Source organism: Bos indicus, chromosome 8 (assembly GCF_029378745.1).
Source record: "Bos indicus isolate NIAB-ARS_2022 breed Sahiwal x Tharparkar chromosome 8, NIAB-ARS_B.indTharparkar_mat_pri_1.0, whole genome shotgun sequence".
NCBI classification, from domain to species: domain Eukaryota; kingdom Metazoa; phylum Chordata; class Mammalia; order Artiodactyla; family Bovidae; genus Bos; species Bos indicus.
In genome coordinates this window covers 24,742,061-24,767,454 of record NC_091767.1, presented here as the reverse complement: position 1 = coordinate 24,767,454, position 25,394 = coordinate 24,742,061, and the positions used below count along the sequence as shown (strand labels likewise).

The following is a 25,394-nucleotide window of genomic DNA, read 5'->3' as shown; positions in this document are numbered from 1 at the left end:
TATTGTAAAGTTAAAAAATAAAGTAAACAAAAAAAAAGGAAAAAAAATAAAGGCTTAGGGAACACTAGGCTTTTGAATTTATAATTTTCAATATGTTTAATTAATTAAAACCCAGTTGTTAGAGTAGTCCTTTCAGTTCTCAAGATTCTCTCTGAAATTTAAAAATCAAATGACATTAATCAACACTCAGTAAATGGTTGTCAAAATGAACAGTAAGTCCTGATTGCCCTCTGTTCCTTTGAATCCTTGCAGTGAAATGTCTACAATGGTGTGTCAATTTCTTGAGATCTTGAGAGTTTCAATTAGCCAAAGGTAAGGATTATTCCAAAACAACACTTCTTTTGAGTCAATAGTTTTATTTCTATTACTTTTCACACCAGGGAGACTTAGTTACATAAAGTGAGATATTCTATGAGTTGATTACCAGTAGTAGAAGCACAAAGGTGTGGAAAGTGTAACATGAACACAGTGAAGAAACGCCCTTTTTCAGAGTGAAGTCCATGTGACAGAAACATATTATTCCAAACAGCCTATTTACAAATAAATATAGCTTTCAATCTATGTACAGACATATTCACAGAGGATAAACTGATGCAAAATTTCCATACGTCTTGTCAGCCAGCGAAAACTTGCTCATATTGAACAAAACACACACAGAACGACAAAAGTAATTTGGAAGTGCATCGGCTGGATTCTTGTAGGGGCAAGTGCGTCTTTAAAATGGAGGTGAATGGAGGAAACGTGAGATGACATCTATCCCTAAAAAGACCCTTTACAAAAATGGCATTCTGATATCTGTAATATAACCTGTTCCAGAAACAGTTTGCAAGTTCTAGGCCAAATGCCTATGTTGGGGTCAATGTTGATAACCTGTTCTATGTTTTAACATGATACAAAGAACAAAAGTATAATTTACCTCTCCTTTAGTGCTAGCAGCCACTTCATTAAACCAGGAAGATAGTTTTGGTTACTCTGTGATGGCTTTTTTGAGACTGCAGATTGCTTGGAGATGGCAGCTGTTGCTTCTGGAGTTTTTTTTTAAAGTGGAGCAGAAGAAAAACATCCAGGCTAGACGCAGGGCACACATATGAACTCTGTGCAGGATTCAACAGAATTGTATGCCAACATAGGTCCCCTCGTCCAGATGGAGAGTCTCTGCACTTTCAAGAAACACTTCTGACCACAAAAGAGCCCCCAACAGAAGCATCATCCCCTCCAGGTCCAGACAATCTTTCTTTAGGGCAAATGGCCAATTAAACATAAAGTTCATGGGGCTGGTCAATTTAACACACTTATTTACTCTGTATGGATAATTTAGGTACCCAGGTGGTTGATATTTCTAGGCTTTTAAGTGCCTTTTAGCCATTCTTTTTAGCTTTTACTCAAATCATATAAGAAATTCTGTTGAAGTATAACATTAAAGTTTTCAGTTGTGGGAACATCTGTATGTATACGTATGTAGGTAGTCTACCATACTGGGCCAGGAATTATGTAGTTTAGCAGAAAAGAAAAAAAAACCCCAATGCATTATGAATTCTTCTGTTTTACATGTTTTCCCAAGGAAGGTTTATAATTTAGGCAGAATAAATTATTGATAAATTGTATATCTCTATTTGCCATTTTTATAAGGGAACTTCTTAGACCCATCCTGTATTTATATAAGAACTCAAACCTTAAATTTTCCAGGTGTATATTTGCTAATTATCCATTTCACTCTTCTTATGGGTGAACCTTGCTTTACATAACAAATGGATTCCTGAAAAACAGTAAATCTATAACTTAAAAAAGGAAAATATTTCCACTGTAGTATTAGAACTTGCTATTTAACAAGCTATTTTGAAAGTGAAGAATGTTTTTGTGAAATGAAAAATTTCTTTGATTTTCAGTTTTATTAAAGTACACATCTAAACTTTATCAGTAGATTAGGATTGTCTAGAACAATAATTATATGCCTTAAAAAGAGAACAGATAAACTCCAATTTACAACAAACAATACAAAACAGGAATGACTCATGGACTGCTTATTGATTGACTATATTCAGAAGCCCTGAATATATGTATTATTGGTATTTTATGGCTTTAATTAAGACAATTGTCTCTTATGAAGTACTATAAAGTGCAATATTAAAAAATTAAAAAACCCAAAAGGCATCCATTGTCCTTCAGTTTTATCCTGATGAGAAGAATTAGAGATTTGTTTAATTAAATGGCAAAGAATTTTCTACTCTTAATTCATGCATGTAATTTCATCGTTAAAATTATTTTATTCAGGGATTCAGGCAGGCTTCATCCACACATTCATTCTTTTTCTTTTGTGATGACATGATTTAAAAAATTAGTATTCTCTTTTGTTTAGTTGAGTGCTTTTCAAGAACTATCAGTCTCAAAGTCTTAGTTACTTTCAGATCCACTATAAAGGAACGTGCAACCTAATATGTGAGAATGCAGGAGCAAGTTCCCAGCCTTTTGGTGAACTGCAGCCCATTTTCCCGGGCCAGGACACCAGTCAACGATCTTACAATTCCCATCCAGCCCACCACACAAGGAAGTAAATGTGCTGCAAGACTGGGATATGAGAGGCAGTCCAGTCATTTCCCCCGTTTCCTATTGAGAGCAAAAATGCAAATTCCTTTTGGTAAATCAATGCAGGTAAGTGTAGATCCGGAGTTTCTGAATGATCTCCAGTGCTGTCTCCCCCATTCTGAGTTCTTAATGAGTGTAGGATTGTGACCTTAAAGACTAAGTGCATGAATTTGACCTCACCAGAGCCTCAACTTTTCACCAGAGGACAAATGCCTATTAGTACTTGTTGAGTCGAGGCCCTCTGGTGCTCTTAAGGTGTAGTTGAGATTCTAGTCTCTTGTGGTGGTGAATTCTGTACACATTTTAGTATCATTGAGGAGGAATTCCCCACCCTGAAGAAACAGTTGATTATAAAAAACATAAGATGCTGGGGACCCAGGGCTAGCATTTTTCTATCTTCACCTTAATGCAAAGATGAAGGAAAAGCTCATTAGAGTTGCCAGGTACAAGTGAAGCGGGGAGGCTGGTGGTGAGAACCCGGAAGGGGAGTAAGCACTCGGCCCAACCTAGACTTGAAGATTGGAAGTGGGATTAGAAAGAAACAGATTGAAACTTAGTAAGGCCCAAGAAAGAGGGGCTCCTGGAGGTAAGAACACTCAACCAAATGCACCCAGGCAAGCTGAGAAACACGCTTGCTTCACCCGAATGCCTTGCAGAAAGATACGAAGTCAGGGAATATGAGGTTAGTGTGAATTAGCAACGAAGTGCGAATTTCTAAAAGGTAAGGGCCACAGAGAGGTCCTGAAACGGGGGCAAACACTGGGTCTGAGGCTGTCCTTCCATCTTTTTCATACCTTATACTTGTGTCATGATTAGTCAAAAGGTTCCTGATTTCAGAGCAACATCAAGCATCTTAAAGGCTTAGTAGAGAAGAATTTAAAAATTATTGAGGGTTAGAAAAAAAAGACTCAGAAATAAAAATCTAAAGATACTTTGGATGAAAACAGAGAAAGGGTCCCATAGTGGTGACTCCCAGCTCTGTAGGGGTAAATAGTGAACAGTGCCCAGAGGCAGCTCTTTTCTGCTGAACAGACGGAAAAAAAAAAAAGGTAAACTCATTTCCCTGGGGGGTCAGGGGTGAACTGGAGGAAGACTTCTCTGACATGATGGCTGTCAATGTTAACAGTTGATGGGTCTGGGTTATACCAGGAACATCAGTGCTAAGGATTCCTCCTACAAAGGGGCTGTCGTTTGGATCAGGGTGATAGGTTGAACAAGCTCTCTTGACAGAATTAAACCTTTGGCAAACTCAAGGTAAATTCCATGGAACTCTTTCAGACCAAGGTCTTTTACCTCCTTTAAAAAAATTCTTTAAGGTGTTTCAGTCTGTCAATCAATCATTTAGTGGAAGGGCTTCGGCTTAATTTGGTGTTCCATAGCGTCTCTCACTATTTGTTCACTGATTTGAATAGAGCTGTCTATCCAGTCACAGTTACAGGCTGATTTTTCTAAAAAACCTGGCTGACTTGGGGATTTCTGGGTCCTGTTGCCTATTCTCACTTTGTTTAAAGAAAAGTGTCACCAAAGACCATGATGGAAACCAGGGGGTGCCGGGCAAGGAGATGCCCCGGGTGGGAGGAATGTGGGGAGAGGGGCAGTGAGCACACTGTTTACAGGCATCAAGGTGGAAAGCGTGCACGACTTCCTCAACAAACAGGAGCGCACCTGTGTCTTCTACAGTCATCTAAATGCTCACGGCGATATCTGGCCAAAGTCAGTGCCATTTTAAAGCTCCCCGTGAAGTGGGGGGAACACAAGCGTGATCGTCTCCTGATAAGGAAGGAGTTCATCTGGCTTTGAGTATGTCTTCTTGCTTTTCTTGTCAGCTAGGTATTTCAAAGAATAGGAAGCTGTGGGATTAAAAAACTAAACATAAAGCTACAAAGGCAAGGAGCAGTAGAGTGGAGGCCCTTACCTTTCTTCCCAAGGCATTCTTGACAGAGAACATTTTTTTTTTTTTTCCTGGGACTTTATGTAAACTTCTTTCAGTGTGAAAAAAAAGCCTGAAATTTGTCATTATTTAACACTATATATATATATATCTCAACAGGACACTGGCTTTCTTGGGGATCCTAGTAAAAGTAAATTAATTCTCCATTTCTTCCTTTTCCTTATTATTTTGCACTAACTCTCTTCATGACCAGCCGTTACCTACTAATTGAAGACAGTCTTGCTGAGGGAGGTTCAGGAGTTGAGGATAAGTCTTTTAAAAATATTAAGCCAAGTGGTTATGTAAGATCTGGCTTAGCAAGTCTGGACATTAGCTTCTGAAACAAGTTTTCAGGAGACAGTTGATTTTTCCAGAAATCACCATGAGAACAGGTTTCCTTTATTTCTTCTAGAACAGAGCTGCTACTTGGAGAAGTACCCCACTCCAGTACTCTTGCCCGGACAATTCCATGGACGGAGGAGCCTGGTAGGCTACAGTCCATTGGGTTGCGAAGAGTCGGATATAACTGAGTGACTTCACTTTCACTTTTCACTTTCATGCATTGGAGAAGGAAATGGCAACCCACTCCAGTCTTCTTGCCTGGAGAATCCCAGGGATGGGGGCGCCTGGTGGGCTGCTGTCTATGGGGTCGCACAGAGTCAGATACGACTGAAGTGACTTAGCAGCAGCAGCAGAGCTGCTACTTACAGCCACTTAATTATTAGAGTAACAATCTGTCCAGGTGTAGGGAGCATGGCATGCTTTTAATCTTGTGTGTGTGCGTGTGTGTGTGTTGGTATATGTATAGAAGAAAGCAGATTGAAGTTTTCTGAAATGCTTGGATTCAGATGGGCATTAGACCCATGTCAGATATGCCAATTAGCGATTTCAGCAGAGTGGTTAATATTAGTCCCGTCTTTTCCAGCTGTCTTTCTGGCCAGCAGCTTTAGCTGCTGTCACATCCCTGGCCAGCTTTCTGTTAAGGTGGTCTGGGGGTGGCAGGGCTCCCCTTGACAGCTCATTCCAGTCACAGGGGAGTGTAAGAGCTGTAAGCAATGGTGGGGAGTGAGCTTAATTTCCCTGCCCAGCAGGGATGTACATTAATATTATCAAATGTCTCATCGGCAAGGCAGCTGTGTTTAGCCGAAAGGCCTCCAAACACCTGATTCACGTCTTCCCTAGAAAATAAATTATAATGGCCCCTGTCAGCTGACACCTGTTAGAAGCCTTACAAAGCATTTTCCCCGAATATGAAACAGTTCCCTGCCTCTTTTTATAATCTTCTGGGCAAGGCTTTAGGAAATTCTGCTGCATCGGCCAAACTGATAACATCCCTCTGCCTTAGTCTCTGCATGGCTGTGTTTTCTTCATCTGCCCTGCCTGGCTCAGCTTAGATTTGGGAAGCTGCCTGCAGATCGTCTCATCTCCAGCCTCAGTTCTTTAGGGTCAGTCAGGTTCAGAAGGCAGCTGGACTCAGCATGGGCATTCCAAGATGCAACTGAGAAGGTTCTTTTTGAGTATTCTCAGCGCGAGCCAAGTTGTTCTGTCCTGAGCCTGCCTAGGGTGTCAGGGGAGGTGACAGCAAGCAAGACCTGCTTGGTTCACTGCAGGTAAAGGGAGCCACTTGGGGACAGCTTGTTTATTTTAGATCAAAAAGTAAGAGGTGGGCTCTTGAATTTTTGATATTTTATACCCTGCTCCAGAAAAGCAAAGAGGTTATCAGTACTCTAAGTTTTTTCCCCATGAAAAAAACACGAATTTTTTCCATCGTGTATTCTTTGCCTCTACATCCACATTAGCGGTACGACTGGCGACTTCTCTAAGGCTGTGAATCTATATTCTTGGGGCAAGAAAATATACAAGAAAGGTGCCTATGTGGATGTTTGGATGGCCTTGTGGACAAAGCACACCTCATGCGAGCAGGAGGAAATGTTCCCTTTGGTCACTGGTGTGCATGTCTTCCCTTTTCCTTCACTAAGGCAAACTTTGATGCTCCCTGCTTTTGAATTCTGAATATAATTGGGTCAGAGGGTGATGATGTAAGTGATATACAGTGTACAGATAGATTTGGTATGAAGATACATATGTATTTATACAGGCCCTAGGGATGAGCTACTCAGAAAACCATGTTGTGGAAAGTTCTTTCTTATAATTATGGTAATAATTCAAATGCTTTTAAAGATCCACTGTTGCACCTATAGTCTTCTCTCTGGGTTTAGCCAAGCCCAGCACATAACCTCACAGACACCTTATGGGGGACAGACGCCTGCATACTGGCAAGCGAGCGGACACTCCACACCCTTGAGGTGGGAAGTGGGCTTGGAAATAGCATCTTCTCAAATGCAATCAATTTTCATGATTGACAACACTCCTTCAGAAGGGAGCTCCCAGGTAAGTCAACGCTTTCAGGCTGCTTGTACGAGTCTTCACCGTGAGCTGAGAATGAACAGGAAAGACAGACAGGAGGCAGGGAAGAGCCAGAAGAAGAACAGGGTTGCACCCAACACCTCTCATCCTTTCTGGATTTACACAGTTTATCTGCTGCTGAGTCAGTCACCTATTCAATCCTTCTTTCACACAACAAACCAGTCAATAATATATATTTACACAACAAACAACTCTGCTCCCCTTCAAGTAACACACAGGGAAAGCCATCAGAGTGTCTAACTCAATGTTCACTGGTTCCTTCTCTTTCAAAGGAATCAGCACAAATTCTTGTCTCAACACAAAATCCTGCCCTTGAAGCAGGATACCTGGATCTCTCTCTCATACAACTGACCACTCAATTTTGCAAAGCTGGAGAGACTGGGAAGCTGGCCTTTTGGGCCAGCATCTTGGCTGCTGCCATTGTGGCTTCTTGCTTTCCCATTGGGCCTCCACTCGGAAGAGCAACAGTGGGCACTGCCTGTGACTGCTGTGCTGTGTAGGGTGAGCTGAGGTTTTGTGGAAGGAATGCTGAGCTTGATCTTGATCTTTACTCCGTTGTGAGCATTGCATTCTGTCTCCCTGTGTTAGGAGGGATGCGCTCACAGCAAGATCATAGCAGCAGCACTGACACAACAGACTGGGGAGAGGAAATCACGTGGAGTAGTCCTCAGACGCGGGGTGTGCCCACTTAGATGTAGGAGGGCTACACGATAAGGGGTGTCTTCTATTTACTTTCAAATGATTATAAGGATGCAAGGTTTGGGGAAATGAAAAACTGCATATTTTTCACTCATTTAGTCTGCCTCACCTTTTTCTCTGTTGGTTTTATTGCCATAGACCTGAGAAATCATACAAAGTGTCAAACAGAACTTGTGAGTACTGAATGGATGAAATGAAAATGTCCCATGAATGCTCTGGAAATCAGAACCTCAGAGTGACTGGCTTGAAGCCAGTGTAAAGAGGCTGTTGAGCATAGTCTGCAGTGCACTCTGTGAGCTGGAAAGACTCCCTGGTGGGGACCCTCATGGCAGGAGAGACCAAGTCCTGGTCCTGGAACTACCAGACAGAGGACCCAGAAAACGTCCTGGTGAACAAACACCTTTCCAAACAGCTCTAAGCTGCCTCAGTCCACGCAGTACCGATCCGCGTCAATCTAGTTCTACTGGTTGGAGGAAGAGTGATGTCTTTCTTCAGCCACTGAAGCCCTTGATGACCACACTGGAAGATGCTTTAAAGAACCACACCGTTAGGGAGCAAGTTCCACTGAGCACCTCTGCTGGATGGCATTTCTTAGTGCATATCCAGGCTCTCTTGGCAGGCATTTTGATTATACTTCAAGCACCTTAGCATCAAGATACGTCTGAATGACAATTACAGCTAAATGTGCCCCCTTCTTTGGATGATAATGGGACATGCATTGGAACAATATAGGTTCAGTTTATATAGTTTTGCTGTCCTAGAAGAGCACTAATTTGGTTTGCAATCATATTTTCTACTTGCATGCTGGGGCACTATATAAAAAAACAAACAACCTCTCCCAAACCCAACCCTGGTCACCTCCCCCTTGTCCCAAACCAGCATCTGCCCAACCTGGGTTTTACCTCCAGATGTCCCAATAACCCTGTGGGTTTCAGATAGTGTACCTCAGTTAGATTGGGCAGATGGTCTTCCCAGTTTGGCTTGTGGGAATGTTTTGGAGGGCTCATATTAGGTTCTCTATGGACCCTTTCCACCCAGTCCTACCTCCTGCAACATATATTCCTTAAACAGCCGTCATACCAGGCAGAATCCCAATATGTCCAAGGTAGGTTGAAGTTCACAGCAATGATTCTCTCAGCTCACCTCTTGCAGTTAAGAGGTAAAGCTCAGACTGAAGGTTGATGCCCCTCTTCAAATAGGTACTAGAAATATATTAGAGCTGTCCCTGAAAAGATGCAGTTGTATTCATATATATATATATATATACATATGACTTCATATATATATATATATAAGTTTTCTTTGTGTCTGTATACAGGTATAGACTACTCTCTAGGTGTGGAAGGAGAGGTATCAGTACAGGAACAGGCAGGGGTGTGTTCAGGTGCATCTATATATAATATGTATATTTTATATGTATATATATCACTTTTGTCATTGTTTGCATCATTATGACGAATATACCTCTGACCAGCAAGGAGTACCTGTCAGCGATGCAGGCTGAGAAGCCCCAGACGCAGGGATCTGTTTGTCACTTGAATGGAGCTGCTGCAGGAGGCAAGGGTGGGAGCAGCCCCATGAAATGAGCTGGCCCTGCGCAAATCCATCCCTCGTCAAATCCGCCAAGGAGGGACGCTCAGAAAGCCCCAGGCTGTGGGCCTGCTGCCTCTTCTCCGGAGGTCACAGAGCCTACAACCCAGAGCAGGGAGGGACTGTCCATGCTGTTGGCTCAAGATATGGCTTTTCCTGCTAGATGGAGACAGGGCACACGAGGATTCTGTCTTCCAGGAGGACGCTGACCACCAGGAACACAAAGTAGAGGCCGAACATGATGAAGCCCAGCACTTTGTTCATCCGCCATTTGCAGAGGGCGATGGAGAGGATGACGAAGAGCAGCATGATGAAGAGGAGGACGATGGCACAGAAGAGCCCATTGCTGCTGACGGCCACGGGCTGGAACCTGTGAATGACCGTGTAGAGGAGCCAGGGCAGCGGGAGCCTGTGGGGAGAAGCAGCGTAGACGCGGGGCATAGTCAGACACGCTGAGGAAGGCACAGGATGGAACATGAGCTGCTTGGGGTCTGATCGGAAACCAGTGTCCTGTTAAGTTCACCATGACTCGCGCCTGGTTGGCCCAGGCGATCATATATGGAAGTCAAGTGACCTTTAAAAACCTTTATTTCCTGACAGAATGAGGGAGAGCAGAGAGAATTTGTTCTCTGGTTAAATAAGATCAAAGGTTGCTGCAGGTGATTTCTTTTTTTTTTTTTTACTTTTTTTATTCAATTTTAATTAAAAAAAATTATACATGTGTCTGAATTTGATTTGAAACAATTTTTTTTTGGATTCCTTTCAAAGATTAAAGTGTTATCCTTAGCCCTAAAGAGATGAGTTGGAGGATGTGTACAGCGTGACAGGAGGAGATGATAAAATGTTGAAAAGGGTATAGAAATTAGCAGTGAAAATGGCCAACTTATTATTTTTTAAATGGAGACAGAGACTGACAATGACACACGCATGCACACATCCAATTCTGGTGAAGCTGCGGTTGACAGAACTACAAACAGGTAAAAACCCTTTGGGGCAAATACAACATTTTTAATACTTCTGACCTATCAGTTTGGTTGTCAGGGATCAAGCAGAAGGAATAATTCAAAATGCAGAGGCAACTTTTTTCAGAAAGATGATCATTCCAGTGTTACTCTGAGTAGTGAAACATCAGGACACCCTAATCTCATATAACAGGCAGTTAGTTAAATAGCAAACTGTTAAGTCAATGTAATGTTATATAGCTATTAAAATCATAAACTTAAGATGATACAGGCAAATGCCCATGATATGATTCTATAAAAAGGATACACATAAAAATAGCAATTTAATTTCAATAATGAATTAGAGAGGTGTTGGTTTGTATTTATGTTTTATATATGCTTATATGTTGGCTTGTATTATGCTTTATGTGTATTTCTAAATCCTTTACCTTGAGTATGTATCAAGAAGAAAATGCTTGGGGCTGGTGCACTGGGACGACCCAGAGGGATGGTATGGGGAGGGAGGAGGGAGGAGGGTTCAGGATGGGGAACACATGTTTTAAAATTATTAAATTAAAAATTAAAAAAAAAAAAATGCTACCAAGACTATGGAGAAACTGTTACACTCAATATATTGCTAATAATATTGTAAATTGGTATAAATTCTTGGAAGAGACCTTTTGGAAAAATATACTACATCAATAGCCATTGAAATATTTATAATCTTTGATCCATCAATATTTCTTTAAAAATGTACCCTAATAAAATAATTTAAAGAGATGTTTCTCTTTATAAAGTTTCATAAAACACTCATGCTATCATAAAACTGAAAAAATACAAAGGTCCTACTAAAGGGTAATGGTTAAACTGAAAGTAACAAGATTGAATATTTTGAAGCTGTAGAATATTAATTATGAGAGCTATGAAGAAACTTAGAAAAATGGCTGACTTACTAATTTACTCGAGGCCTATTCTTTGCTAGGCATAAATGGCTTTAAAATGGAAAAATAAAAGCCCTCCAACAGAGCAAAACTGATTATTCACTAAGAAAACTTTGTGAAATATTAAGAGAAAAATGCACAAAAGTTAAATGTTTGGGGGTACTAGGATTAGGGATGATTTTCTTTAAACCTCCATTTAAGTTATAACATAGGATGATTTTCTTTAAACCTCCATTTAAGTTACAACATATGTATAATTTAAGAACAGTGAACAAAAAGCATTTTGTAATTCACTAGAATACTTTTTGAAAACATGATAAATATATCTCAAAGAACATTTCCCATGTAAGATTTTCTCTTTTTATACTACAGAATATTTTCTTTCTATTTGTACAAGGTATTGACCAAGAAAACTACTTTAAATGTGTGGGCAGTAGAACTGAGAAACACTTGTTTATACCAGGGATGTCCCTCTTTTTAAAAATACACCTTTTCAGGCATTCATTCACTCATCCATCCATTCATTCTACACACATGTGCCAAGCCACTGCCATGCATTAGACATTGTGTTAGGTTTTGGGGAGTTCTTGTTCTTGGGGAGTTCACAGTCTAGCAGACAGATATACATGACCTTGACAGAGGGGGAGCTACAGATACACAGAGTGTATACAGGAGCACGAGCCTCCAGGCCAGGCTTAAAGGAATCAGAAAACCAGGACACGAGTTGACACTGGAAGGGTAAGCTGGAGTTTTCCAGACAGACAAGCACTGAGGGGTCTCGAGGGAGAGATGCCAGCAAAGGAAGACAGTGTGGCAGGAGAGGGCCCCTTTGAACTCTAAAGTGGGACAGACAGTGAAGCTCAGAGCAGGGTTCAGATAATTTATGTTCAGATAATGCTGGGCTTGAGAGCATAGATGCTGCTCAAATCCCAGCTGTCTCATTACTCGTTGTGTGAACTCTGCGTCCTTCAGTTTCCTTACCTGAAAAGTGGGGATGATAAACGCACCTCACGTGTGGCTGAGACAGACAAAAATGTATGTACCGCATATGTGGTAGATACTGAATGAAAAACTATATGTTAGGTAATGGAAAGGATAAGTGAGAACAGTGTTGAACACGATGTTCAATGAGAAAGATTCATTTTTAATGGTCTTCCAAACTCAAGTGCCAAGAGGCCAGTGCTTCTAGGAACACAAGGATAATATCCTATGTCTTACTTTCTCAGGGGACTGCCTTTTGGGGTTACTTTTGAGACTACTTTTACTTTGGACATGTTAAATGAAATGATAGAAGTAACAGCTTCTCTCCCCAGTCAGATCCACTTTAGAGATCATTCATATTGAGAATTTCAGCTTGCTTAACTGTAAGAACAGAGCTCATTATCTGACTTTCAAAAAAACCTAGAGTATCTTCACCGGCTTGGATAAAGAAATGATAATGTCAAACCTGCCAGTGTTTTCCAAGGAAGGAGATGGGATATTTTTATCCTGGCCTATGTTTTAGTCTGCTTTCCAAATCTCATCTGAGGCTGGTGGGGACTTTAATTAGAATTAGAACATGGGAAAAAAAAGTACTGTGAAACTACCAGAGTATCTCAGTCACATATGAATGTTGAATATTCATGACATGTAGCCAATGCTGTTTTTTAGGTGAAATTCTCTCAAAGTATTTACTACAACACCCGCTCTCTATGTAAGTGTGTGTTTCTCCCTGTCCAGGGATAACTTATTCTTCATGAAGTTCTGTGAAAATGAAAAAATGGAGTTGGTGAGACTGAATGATACTACCAGTCCTTTCTTTCTGTTGGTATGGGTTGGTTTTGGGCTCTGAGATACCGGTCATGACTTCACAAGCTTCCAAGAAGACAAAGGCAGTGGTGGAGTTGATGTGACCCTTTATATAATGAGTTCTACTCACCCTACGGTGATGTCAAAAATGTTGCTTCCAACAGAGCTGGACACGGCCATGTCCCCAAGTCCCTTCCGGGCCACTATGACACTGGTGATCAGGTCAGGGATTGAAGTCCCAGCGGCCAAAATGGTCAGACCCATGATCTCTTCACTAATGCCAATTGTCTCTCCAACCTAAAAGCCATGACGGGCAAACAGAGGAGTGTTTGAAGTCACAAAACCATCAAGACCACTAACATTTCAATGCAACTCCCTTTTAATGAATTCTTACTCTCTGCTGTGCTGGGTGTTGAGATAATAACAATGAATAAGCCACAGTCGTTGACAGAAAGATTTATATTTTAATGATACTCAGACCCAAGAGATCAGGAATGTTGGCACAAGGATTAAATAGGTAATCTGAAAAAAGAGCTCTGGAAGACTAGAATGCAGCCTCTATTTGATTTTTGTCAAGACCAGGCAGAGGAAGCAGAAGATCAGAGTTATAAATGCCAATTGGTCATTGGCCCCATGGGCCAGTGCCTGACAATGGCACCAGATCGTGTAGCAAATGTGCCCCTTAATTTATGATTGTAGATTAAGAATTGATACCCAGTGTCCCCATTTTCCCTTAACATCTCCTATTGTCTGTAACCCACTCTTAAACATTTTTAGATTGTACCATTTCCACAGAAAACTTGATTTTGGATTTTTAGGGTTTGGTAACATAGGACTGTAAGTCAGCAAGGCAGACTTGCTGAAAGCAACAGTTAGGAAATCAGAGGACCTTGCTCCAAGTCTGGCTCTGGCATTTATTAAGTACTTGACTTAGTGCTAACTGGACCAATTGGGCAATGTCTTTGGTCCTCAATTTCTTTCTTTTTCTTCCAGTTTTATTGAGATGTAATTGACATATAGTTCATGTAGCTGTCACTTTCTAATGGAGAGCAGTGAACCACGAGGGCAGGTATACTAGTTCAGTTCCCTAGGCTCTGGGGCGGTGTGACCGTCAAATAAAGGCAGCTCCCAACTATGCTTTTAAGCTAGTGGGAACCAGCTATTATTGGCAAACCTGTGCATAACAAATAGCTGAGCACTAAATGGTGCACTTCCTATCATTTATAGCTTTTACGGGTCAAAGGTGCAAATGACAGAATTAGTGCTACAGACTTAATAACAGAATCTGTTATTTGATCAGCTGTCTGGATGTTTTGAAAGAGAAAAACATTTCTTTGGTGAAAAGAAAGAGAAACGTCTCATTCATTATTGGCAAATAAGGCTTCTCTTTGTGCATTCTGTATTTCTGGGCTTTTTATTTTTGATAATTATAGTTGTTCCAGGGATTGTGTTTGTATTTTTCTACAAGAGAATGAAAAGAGAATAAGACTGTGGAATTAAGATAATCATTAAAAAGTAAAGAAAAAGATCGAAGCTTGTAGGATATTTTCGAGGAAGGCTAAAGAAAAATATATAGGAACAATACATTCCAGTAAGTGAAAAAAATCACTTTTTTTTCTTTATCTGTACATGGAAGAATAAAAATAATTATTATAGAAGGCCATTATATATGTTATAAATGGCAAACATTCATAGCCTGGAAATCTGGAGGCTGAGAAACAGCTTTTTAACTTTTTTTAACGGGTGTGCTCAATCGTGTCCGACTCTTTGCGACCTCATGGACTGTAGCCCGCCTGGCTCCTCTGTCCATGGGATTTCCCAGGCGAGAATACTGGAGTGGGTTACCATTTCCTTCTCCAGGGGATCTTCCCGACCCAGGGATTGAAACTTCTGCGGTGATTTCTGTTGGATATTGTTAGGAAACGTCTCCTCGTGAATGTAGAAAATAATGACTTGGGGGCAAACAGAATGTCTTCAGGGGGCCACTGATTTTTGGAAATATTGAGGAAGAGTAATCTGAAGTCAATGTCAGTAAAATAACTGTGATAGGAATAATATGAAATACATTGTAGGAATAACACTTGGTTTATCAGCCAATATTTTCAGTGGATTTTGTTAGTGATGCCATATGTTCTTTCTAAAAAAAATTAAGGTGTAATTTCCATACAGGAAAATTCACCCTTTTAAAAAAAGTGTACGGTTTTGTGAGTTTTGAAAAATATATGCAATCCTGTTTCTCCACACCCTCATCAACAAATGGTATTGTCTGTCTTTTTGGTTGTAGTTGTCCTAATGGTTGTGAAGTGGTATCTTATGATTATTTTTAAAACAACTTTAATTAGCTCTAAGCTTAACTCTTATCTGTAAACTGTGGATAATAATATTACCTGCCCCACAGAATTTATACCCACGTAGAAGGACAAAGGGAGGTGAATTGTGCATATTCAGGCAGTACACATTCAGTCAATAACGGTAACTGTTAGTACCTCTGAGAACATAAGACCAAACATAAGACCTTTGTACCTCCTTTTTCCTTTCATGTGTTACAACAAACAATTCCTGAGAGTTTATTCTGGTGATGGGCATTACGACTGGTATTGAGTTAGAAGTAGTAAAAGTGAAATACTTTGTAAATTCAGGCTCAAGGAGGAGACCATTTTGTCTCCACGTCTTTTCCTAAGAGCCAGTTTGATGAGAACATGAGGTGAGTGGCTGTCCAAGTGAAAGGAGTGTCGCAGAGCTAGGCAAAACCCTGACATTCCTCCAGGCCCAGGCTGGCCTGGTTTCAGGCTGCAGAGGGCAAGTTGTGGATAGACTTGCCTTTCCTCCACACAGCTGTCTGGGGCTATGCCAACTTGATTCCACCCTGCAGAGAAAGGCCAGGAGACGAGGGAAAGTTAAGTGGAGTGAATTCCTTTAGTCCTGGAATATGTGTGTCAGCTGCTATACCCTTGTGCCAGTTTCAGAAAGCAAACACACTGATGAGCCACCTGGCAGCCAAGAGAAAAGCCAGGCAGATGTGTGTCCTTCTCAAGGTCTTACCTGATGTGCCCACCAGACCATCAAGTAAGAGAAGACGGCGATCCAGGAGATGGAGCCGAAAAACGTGATGGGAAAAAACTTCCTTGATGACTGCAAGAGAACCAGGAAGAGGGGAGAGTGTGAGTACTAACCGAGGTGATCTGCCATCCTGGTGAAAAGTGAAAGTGTTAGTCGCTCAGTCGTCTCCAACTCTTTGCGACCCCCATGGACTGAAGCTTGCCAGGCTCCTCTGTCTAGGGGATTTTCCAGGCAAGAATACTAGAGTGGATTGCCATTCCCTTCTCCAGGGGATCTTCCCTACCCAAAGATCAAACCCAGGTCTCCTGCATTGCAGGCAGATTCTTCACCATCTGAGCCACTGGGGAAACCCATCAGTAACCCTTGGTTGAGCTGGGACATTAAGATTTCTCTCGGGAATGTGAAATTGGTTGAAGCCAAGCCATCATAAAACTGGCTGCTGAGATGGGAAGTCTTTTTTTTTTTTTTTTTTTTTAATTATATGATATTGCTTTACAATGTTGTTGGTTTCTGCCATACAACATAAATCAGCTGAAAGTATACATCCATCTCCTCCTTCTTGAACTTCTCCCCCATTCCACCCCTCTAGGTTGTCACAGAGCACTGGGCTGAGCTGCCTGTGTTATGCAGCAACTTCCCACTAGCTATCTATTTTACATATGGTAATGTATATGTGTCAATGCAACTCTCAGTTCGTCCCACCTGAGATGGCAGTCTTTTGAAGAGAAGGTCTGTTCCTACTGCTGGGTGCTCAGATGCTCTCTGTTGCTGCCCTTTCCCAAGGCTTGGCTTCTCAACCTTGCCTTCAACCCCTCAGTACTCCATATCCCCCCTCCTTCTCCTGCTCCCTTTTCTACCTCCTCTTCAAGTTCATGAGAATCAGTCTCTATCGCTTTGACTCATGTATCCTAATAATAATCCATCTGCCAGAAAGCCTATGGGATTAATTACATTTAACAAGAAAGATCAATAGTTTCAAAAACAAATGGGCTCATTTTACAGCCCCGCGGATTATGAGGAAAAGCCACAGAGAAGAAGCTATCACCACAGTTAATACAGGTTCCTGAGGATGGCCAGTCTCTCAGATACTGGAGCCACACAAGTAGCAGATGCCCACTTGCGCTGCTCTCCACGGGAGTCGCAGAGTAGACACTCTTGGGAATGTTTCCTCTCCTGTTCTCTACCCTTAACTATGTAATGTCCAACTACGGAATTGGGCTTTTAGCCCTAGGCTTTGTGCAATCTCAGGCTTACAGGATGAGCACTTTTCAAATTTCTTTCAAACATCGGCCCAAATCAGATAGCAAAATGCAATGTTTCTTATTGATCCCACTACAGGGAAATCCATGCTTGCGTTGGATGGTAGTGGTGTCTTACTGATGCTCTTTTTGCAAATTGGGATCCTTTAAAACATGCTCAGAAAGCATAATATTCTTAGAGAGCCACTTATTATTACCAAACACTTTTTATTTCAAAGCTTTCCACTTTTAGAGACAATCTTAGTTTTTGCTTTGATAATACCATCCAATTCTGCCCAGAGAAATAAATGTAGTTGACTTGGATGAATACTATCTCACTTGTCTGAAGGGCTGACCTTGGGCAGTCACACAGAACACTTCTGCCACAGCTTTTGAGAGCTTCATTAACAGCAAAAGATAAACCTGTACACGGTAATCTTTTGAATATCAATAATGACAAACACAGTCTTATCGCTCCAAACAGGCTTGCGTTCTCTGTACTTAGTTCAAGTTTTTAATATATGTTTTCATTATCATTCACATGGTTCTGTTAAATTTCACAAGAATCATTTTCTTTCTTTCAATGGCTGTGGTTTTTCTTGGGCCACTGGTTAGTATGGATGTCTGTAAGACCAGTGGTCTTGATTCAACTGAGGAAAAACATCAGACCCCAGTAAGTAGCCACAATCTTATTTTTAAATGTTTCCCCTGAAACATCTGGCTGAAATATTTTCACATGTCAGACTCAGACTCTTTCTGAGGACCTGAGTACTATTTAATGGGTTATGGGAAAAAAGTAATCAATTTTCAAAGTGGAGGTTGAGACAGTTACTTTGAAAGCAAATTCCTTTTTTTTAAAAATGTGTTTATTTTTATTTGGCTGCCCTGGGTCTGAGTTGTGGCACGCAGGATCTTCAGTTGTAGCATGTAGGTTCTTTGTTCCCTGTTAGTTGCTCAGTTATGTTTGACTCTTTGTGACCCTGTGGACTGTAGTCTGCCAGGCTCTTCTGTCCAGGCAAGAATCCTGGGGTGGGTAGCCATTACCCTTCTCCAGGGGATCTTCCTGACCCAGGGACTAAACCCAGGTCTCCTGTATTGCAGGCAGATCCTCTATCATCTGAGCCCTGACCAGGGACCCAACCTGGGCCTCCTGCGCTGGGAGCACAGACTTAGCCACTGGACCACCAGAAAAGTCCAAAAAGCAAATTCCTTTAAAGCAAGGAGGTAGCTCCAGCTGGAGATGAGATTATCTGAGCCTTGGAATTGCCAGTGCCAAGTTTCCCCATGCAAGGCATTTAGCTGATTAGAGTCTCCATTCTTTTCCTCTGGTCACAAGTCACTGTTTCAGGACCCTAGGTGTAATGAGCATTTTATCTCCCACGGCCATGCTGTGTCATAGGGAAGAGAAGGGCCCCTCTTGTGATGTGGGGCCACAAGTGTGGTTTGAGCAGCAGCCTGTTTTTAGTTTGATTCTGAACATTCTGGGAGGATATGGAGTATAATCTCCACACTATAACATGGCACATGGACTGGATATCCTGGGAGAGTCCTCATTTCATAGACTGTCCCCTTTCCAGGTTAGTTAACATACTAAGTATGTAAATATTATTTTATTATTATTTAAGTTTTTGTACATTTGCATATCTGTTCATTGATATAGTGTCACAAGTCAGAATCAAATTATTTCAACATATTTCTCATCCGAAAAATATCCCTGAAGCATAAAACATTCCCCGTCAAGAGGCAGAAAATAAGTAATTGAATTAAATATTTAAAGGAGCCAGTTCAAATCAATGTATTAGTGGAAACCTCTGTAATTCATATTTGATGCTTCAGTTCAGTTCAGCTCAGTTCAGTCGCTCAGTTGTGTCCGACTCTTCACGACCCCATGAACCTCAGGATGCCAGGCCTCCCTGTCCATCACCAACTCCCGGAGTTCACCCAAACTCATGTCCATTGAGTCAGTGATACCATCCAATCACCTCATCCTCTGTCATCCCCTTCTCCTCCTGCCCTAAATCTTTCCCAGCATCAGGGTCTTTTCAAATGAGCAGCTCTTAGCATCAGCTGGCCAAAGTATTGGAGTTTCAGCTTCAATATCAGTCCTTCCATTGAACATCTAGGACTGATCTCCTTTAGGATGGACTGTTTGGATCTCCTTGCAGTCCCAAGGGACTCTCAAAAGTCTTCTCCAACACCACAGTTCAAAAGTATAAATTCTTTATTTATAAAGCACTCAGCTTTCTTTATAGTCCAACTCACATCCATACATGACTACTATTAAAACCATAGCCTTGACTAGAGGGACCTTTGTTGACAAAGTTATGTCTCTGCTTTTTAATATGCTGTCTAGGTTGGTCATAACTTTCCTTCCAAGGAGTAAGGCGTCTTTTAATTTCATGGCTGCAATCACCATCTGCAGTGATTTTGGAGCCCCCCAAAAATAAAGTCTGACACTGTTTCCACTGTTTCCCCATCTATTTGCTATGAAGTGATAGGACCAGATGACATGATCTTAGTCTTCTGAATATTGAGCTTTAAGCCAACTTTTTCACTCTCCTCTTTCACTTTCATCAAGAGGTTCTTTAGTTCTTCTTTACTTTTCTGCCATAAGGGTGTGTTCATCTGCATATCTGAGGTTATCAATATTTTCCCAGCAATCTTGATTCCAGCTTGTGCTTCCTCCAGCCCAGCGTTTCTCATGATGTACTCTGCATATAAGTTAAATAAGCAGGGTGACAATATACAGCCTTGACGTACTCCTTTTCCTATTTGGAACCAGTCTGTTGTTCCATGTCCAGTTCTAACTGTTGCTTCCTGACCTGCATACAGGTTTCTCAAGAGGCAGATCAGGTGGTCTGATGTTACCAGCATCATCTTTTACAAGTCTTAATCAAGAAGCTAACTAGTAATTATTTGACATATAAATGTACCTAGTGTTGGATTAGGGGCTCATTGAAAAAAAAGATTAAAAATAATTTTTCTTTGTAAAATTTCAGGTCTTCATCCTTAACTAGGGGTAGGAAAAGTCTGGGCACCTATTCTGTACCTAGATCTTGAACTAGACATGAAATTTAAATCTAGGTCTGTCTGACTCTATATAGCACATATTCTTAGATGTTAGGAATCCAGGTTATATTCATTTCTAAAGAAAAGACAGGGCCAATAATGCTCAAAATATACCCAGCTTTGGACACTTAATGGTCATTATCATCATAATACTAGCTTGTGCTCTGAATGTCAGAAAATAAAGAACATCAGGGAAATACAGACTAGCATTCCAGCTGTACGACCATCTGCCTCACCCAGCCTCCCATACAGTTCTTTCTTTGGAAGCATCAACTTTTCATGCATCAGCAGTTTGGTTAAGTGTTTCTGGACCATCAAAGTACCTTATCATTTCCAATTTCACAGCCCAGGTAATTCCTTCTTTCATTTTTTTCTGGATTATTCCCCTTCTTTGGACTCTATGGTCTCATTCCAGTTATCACTGCCCAGTAGAACCTGTACAGTTATTTAATTACCAGTCTCATTGGAAGGCTCCCCTGGTGGCTGAGTGGGTAAAAGAATATGCCTGCAATGCTGGAGACCTGGGTTCGATCCCTGGGTTTGGAAGATCCCCTGGAGAAGGGAATGGCAACCCACTCTAGTGTTCTTGCCTGGAGAATCCCTTGGGCAGAGATGCCTGGCGGGCTGCAGTCCACAGGGTCACACAGAGTTGTACATGACTGAGCAACTAACACTTAATACTCATTGCAAGGAAGAAAGAGCTCTTCAAGCCAAGGTCTGGTGTGTCAATTCCTGGTTTGTAATGGTGGCTCATTCTGACATCTGGTGGGATGGGCCTCACACCAATTAGCAGAAAGCAAATTGTGTCCATGTGCTGGCTGGCACATGTGTCCATTTTGTTCCCAATGTAATGGTTTACTTGTATAATTGATAGCTAATGTTCTCATTAGAAGTTTTTAGTACATCAGAATGATACTTTCTTGGCTTAGAAAACATTGCTGGACACTAGCTGGTGGCACAAATTGGCCATCTACTTATTTAAATTAAAAAAAAAAAAATTCACCGAGCATCTCCTCTGTGCAAGGTTCTGGGGCATACATATTTAACAAAGTTCTTCAAAGCAATCCTGTTAAAGATTGAAAGTATGGTCTCTGGATTACTATGACCAGTAGTAATCCTTGCTTGTCAATTACCAGCAATGTGCCCTGAGACAAATTATTTCATCTCTCTATGTCTCAGTTTCTGTAAAATGAGGGGAATAACAATATCTAGTTGTACTGAGGATTTCATGCAGATGAAATGTCTATCAAATTCCTTGCATGGAACAAGTGCTCAGATAGTAATGGGAGTTGTTATTAGACAATATTAACCTCAATTTGATTTTTAAGACATGAAAAAACTGAAACTCAGGGAGGTGAAAATGACCTCAGACATCTGGCTTAGAGTCTTGGCTTTGCTTCTTATTAGCTGGTCTTGCTTGGACAGGTCACTCAAACTCTCAGGGCCCCAATCACTCCATCCTTGCTAGAACCATCCTTGGTTCACAGTAGACACATAATAAATACTTGGTGAGTGAACTAATGCATGACAGAAACTGCAAAATCCTGGGTGAGTTGTAAGTACCTTCCTAGATCTGATGGGTCATGTTTTGGTATCTCATGCATTCCTGTTTTGGAAGAACACCCATCCTAGGCCATGAGAGAATATAACTTTGGGGGGGTCTTTGTTTCCTTTATTATTTTCAATTTTCATCAAAGACATTAAGGTTGCATTTCAGTTCTTGGACTTTTAAAACAAAGCCACTAATTTAAGAAAACTATAAATGTGAAACCCACATTAATTATCTGAGCTGAAAGTATGCATAATTCAGCAAATACTGTCATACAATTTGCATATAAATTGAGTGGAAATAAAAACAAGTGGGGGTATAATTTACTCTGAAACTAGATGTGTATACATTAAAAAAAATCCTGTTTTCATTGTAATTATTGTCAAGGTTTAGGATGCTCATCTCCATGGGTAAGTCAAAAACTACTCAGGATGCAGAGCTACCAGGCTCTGAGGAGTAGCAAGTGTCTCTTTTCTCCCTGGGTAATTTTTCAAGAGGCCCTGTGGCAAGACATGAGGACAGTGGCAGACTGAAAAAAATGGCCATATCACGTTACAATTCCTTCCATGGAGAGATAAGGTCTGTTTCCCAAGCTTTTGAATCTGGGCTGGCCTTAGGCCTTGCTCTGACCAATAGAATGTGGTAGAAATGACAGCATGCAGGCTCTAAACTAGATCTTTGTGGCTTTGTGACTTTCATTTTCACTACTCTTGGAACTTGGCCGTCATATCAATAAGCCCAGGCTAGACTGCTTAAGGACAGAAGACCACGTGGAACAGAATCAAGGTGTTCCAGCTGACATACCAGCCTCCAGCTATGTAAGTGAGAGGTGGAACTGTCAGGCCAAGCCTCAGCCACATTGCCAACTCGGAGGATTATGGGCTAAAAGAATACTTGTTTTAAGTCACTAAGTTTTGGGATGTTATACAACAAAAGCTAACTTATGCAAGATCAAACCTAATGAAACTCTCTTGAGCTGAGCATGAGCAAGAAGCTGCTTACTGGCCTTTGTACCAACCAGCAAGCTTGTTTTGTTTGGCATTCCATATATGCAAAGAGTGACCATGTAACTCAAGCCTGTATGCTCTGAGAGTAAACTGGGACTATTGTATCGATGGTTATCTATGGTTTCCTGAATCACAGAACATTAAAGCTGGCCAGAAATTTAGAGATCTTCCTCCACTCCTGTATTTCACAAAGGAGGAAATATGAGGTCGAGATTTGAGATGTGACTTTCCCATGATTGCACAATGCGTGTGTCTCGTGGGAAAAACCACTGCAGTCAACATGGTAGCATGAGATTGCTCCAGAGTCAGGAGACCTGGGTTTGAGTCTAGCTGCTCCCTCTAGTGAAAGTGAAAGTAAAGTCGCTCAGTCGTGTCCGACTCTTTGCGACCCCATGGGCAGTAGCCTGCACCAGGCTCCTCTGTCCATGGGATTTTCCAGGCAAGAATACTGGAGTGGGTTGTCATTTCCTTCTCCAGGGAATCTTCCCAACCCAGGGATTGAACCCAGGTGTTCCGCATTGTAGACAGACACTTTACCATCTGAGCCACCAGGGAAGTCCTAGCGAGAGCATGAAGTCCTAGCTCTCACTAGTAAGGCTGTGCTTTGTTTCCTCTACTGAGTTTAGAGCAACTTAAAAATAGGAATTGTGGGACTTCCCTGGAGGTCCAGTGGTTAAGACTCTGCACTTCCAATGCAGGGGATGTGAGTTTGATCCCTGGTTGGGGAACTAAGATCCCACATGCCAGCGTGGTGTGGCCAAAACATTAAAAAAAAAAAAAAGAGGAATTGTGACTGATATGACTTTATGTCTCTTTTAGGTCATAAAGCCTGATGCCTGGCATATAATATGTGTTCAATAAATATTTGCTGAGGAAATCTACGAACACCCAAGGTTCTACCTAAGAGCCTCATTTCTGCTTGGAACAGCACATGGTATACTCAGGAAAAGACAGAAAAAAATCCAGTCCACACAGCAATGGCCCTTCAGGGTACAGTGGGGAAAAATCCCACTGGCCACCCCAGCACACGCTGTGGGGGCTGGCTCCTGTGGGGTACTGCTCAGCGAATGACCAGTCAGCGGCACTGCACGGGGAGTATCCTGTTCAGCTGCATCTGCTTGCTTTTCACCCTGGGGATTACGGCATCAGCCAGAGCAGGTCTAACTGTAGCCATGGTGGAGTCCTGTTTGTGGTCCAGGAGTCCCTGCTTGAGAGCGCTGATCTTCCCTAACAGCTTCCTTGACTCGGATCACAGAGGGAGCGAGTACTCTGCCAGCCTTTGCTCTGAGTCCCACCCAGCCCTGAGGTTCCAGGACCTTGAGTCGCTGGCAACCTCCTCCTCCCATTCCTGCACGTCTTCCTGATGGCTCCAGCAGTTGTACACTGACATCGATCACTCTTTTCTTTAAAAGTTATTTAAAAAATTATTATTAAATTAAAAAATCGATGTAGAATTGATTTACAATATCATGTTTCAAGTGTACAGTACAGTGATTCAGTCCTATATATATACACTATGTGTATATATTCTTCAGATTCTCTTCCCTTACGGGTTATTATAAGACACTGAGTCTAGTCCTCTGTGCTGTACAGTAGGTCCATGTTGGTTATCTGCTTTATAACATTGATCAGTCTTATTAGCGAACCAGGCCCCTCTGCTCTGGGCCATATCACACTAGATCTGCTGTGGGGATTTAGAAAACCCTGTCTGTCTCCCTCATTTTCCTCCCTGAGCTAAGCAAAAGCATTGAGCTAAATAGCAGAGCAGTGGTGACAGAGAGAGAGGGAGAGAGAGGCAATGAGTGAGTGAGCGCATGTGAGCATGTATATCTCAGAAATGTCCTTGTGATGGGAGCCAAGAAGAAACTGAACGCATTCCAGCTATTTGGCTGCAGGTTTCCAGGAAGCCAGGCCTTTGTATAGAGCAGATGCTCTGTAACAGCATCTTGAACAAAGAAACCTAGATAGTGCTTTAAATGAGCCACACCTGCTACATTCACCCATTCCTAGCAAATGTCTAATGCCAGGGGTCTTTATGTGAGGGGTCATTCCTGGCCTGTACTTGATAAGACAAGGCTCTCTGTCAGGTTGGCTTATTTCTGGGTCAGAACAGAGTAATGAGACAGGATGTTTCTCCAGTCTTTTTCAAATGAGGAAAGTGGGATCATCGCGGGGCTTTTGAAGAAGGATGCTAAATTATGCTGGATGTTATTGCAGTATTCTATTCCAAATGCTTTTAGCAATGTTTTTGTATTTTTACCTTCTGGCACCAAGAAATATGAGGAAGAGCCCAAGCTGTGTGGTCACATGGGCCTGGGTGTGAATCTCAGCTCCATGCCCTAGGAAGTGACCAGGCGTGAGCTAGTTAACTCCTTTTGCCTAAGTTTCTTTCTACTTATGCCCATATATATATATGTAAAATTAGTAGATATACACTTTTGTTGAATGAGTACATGTGTGAAGGCCCATAATAAAAAAGGGAAGCTGTTTCTCTTTATTTCTTTATTTGTCATTAGTTCTTTCACCTTTTGGGGCAGTGGCCCAAGAACCCAGTTTGACAACACTGGAGGGG

At 41.6% G+C, this 25,394-nt stretch overlaps 1 protein-coding gene across 4 annotated transcripts in view; it reads right to left on the bottom strand.

Annotated features, from left to right (window-relative positions):
* Positions 1–336: 336 nt before the first annotated feature.
* SLC24A2 (solute carrier family 24 member 2) overlaps positions 337–25,394 on the bottom strand; it is a 289,753-nt gene continuing 264,695 nt past the window's right edge. For all 4 annotated transcript variants that reach the window (XM_070794474.1, XM_070794478.1, XM_070794477.1 and 1 more), the window contains 3 exons: positions 15,942–16,031; positions 13,030–13,196; positions 337–9,638 (listed from right to left, as the gene is read on the bottom strand). In XM_070794474.1, coding sequence (XP_070650575.1) covers positions 9,389–9,638; positions 13,030–13,196; positions 15,942–16,031 — 507 coding nt within the window. In that variant the 3' untranslated portion in view covers positions 337–9,388. The remainder of the gene's footprint in view (positions 9,639–13,029; positions 13,197–15,941; positions 16,032–25,394) is intronic.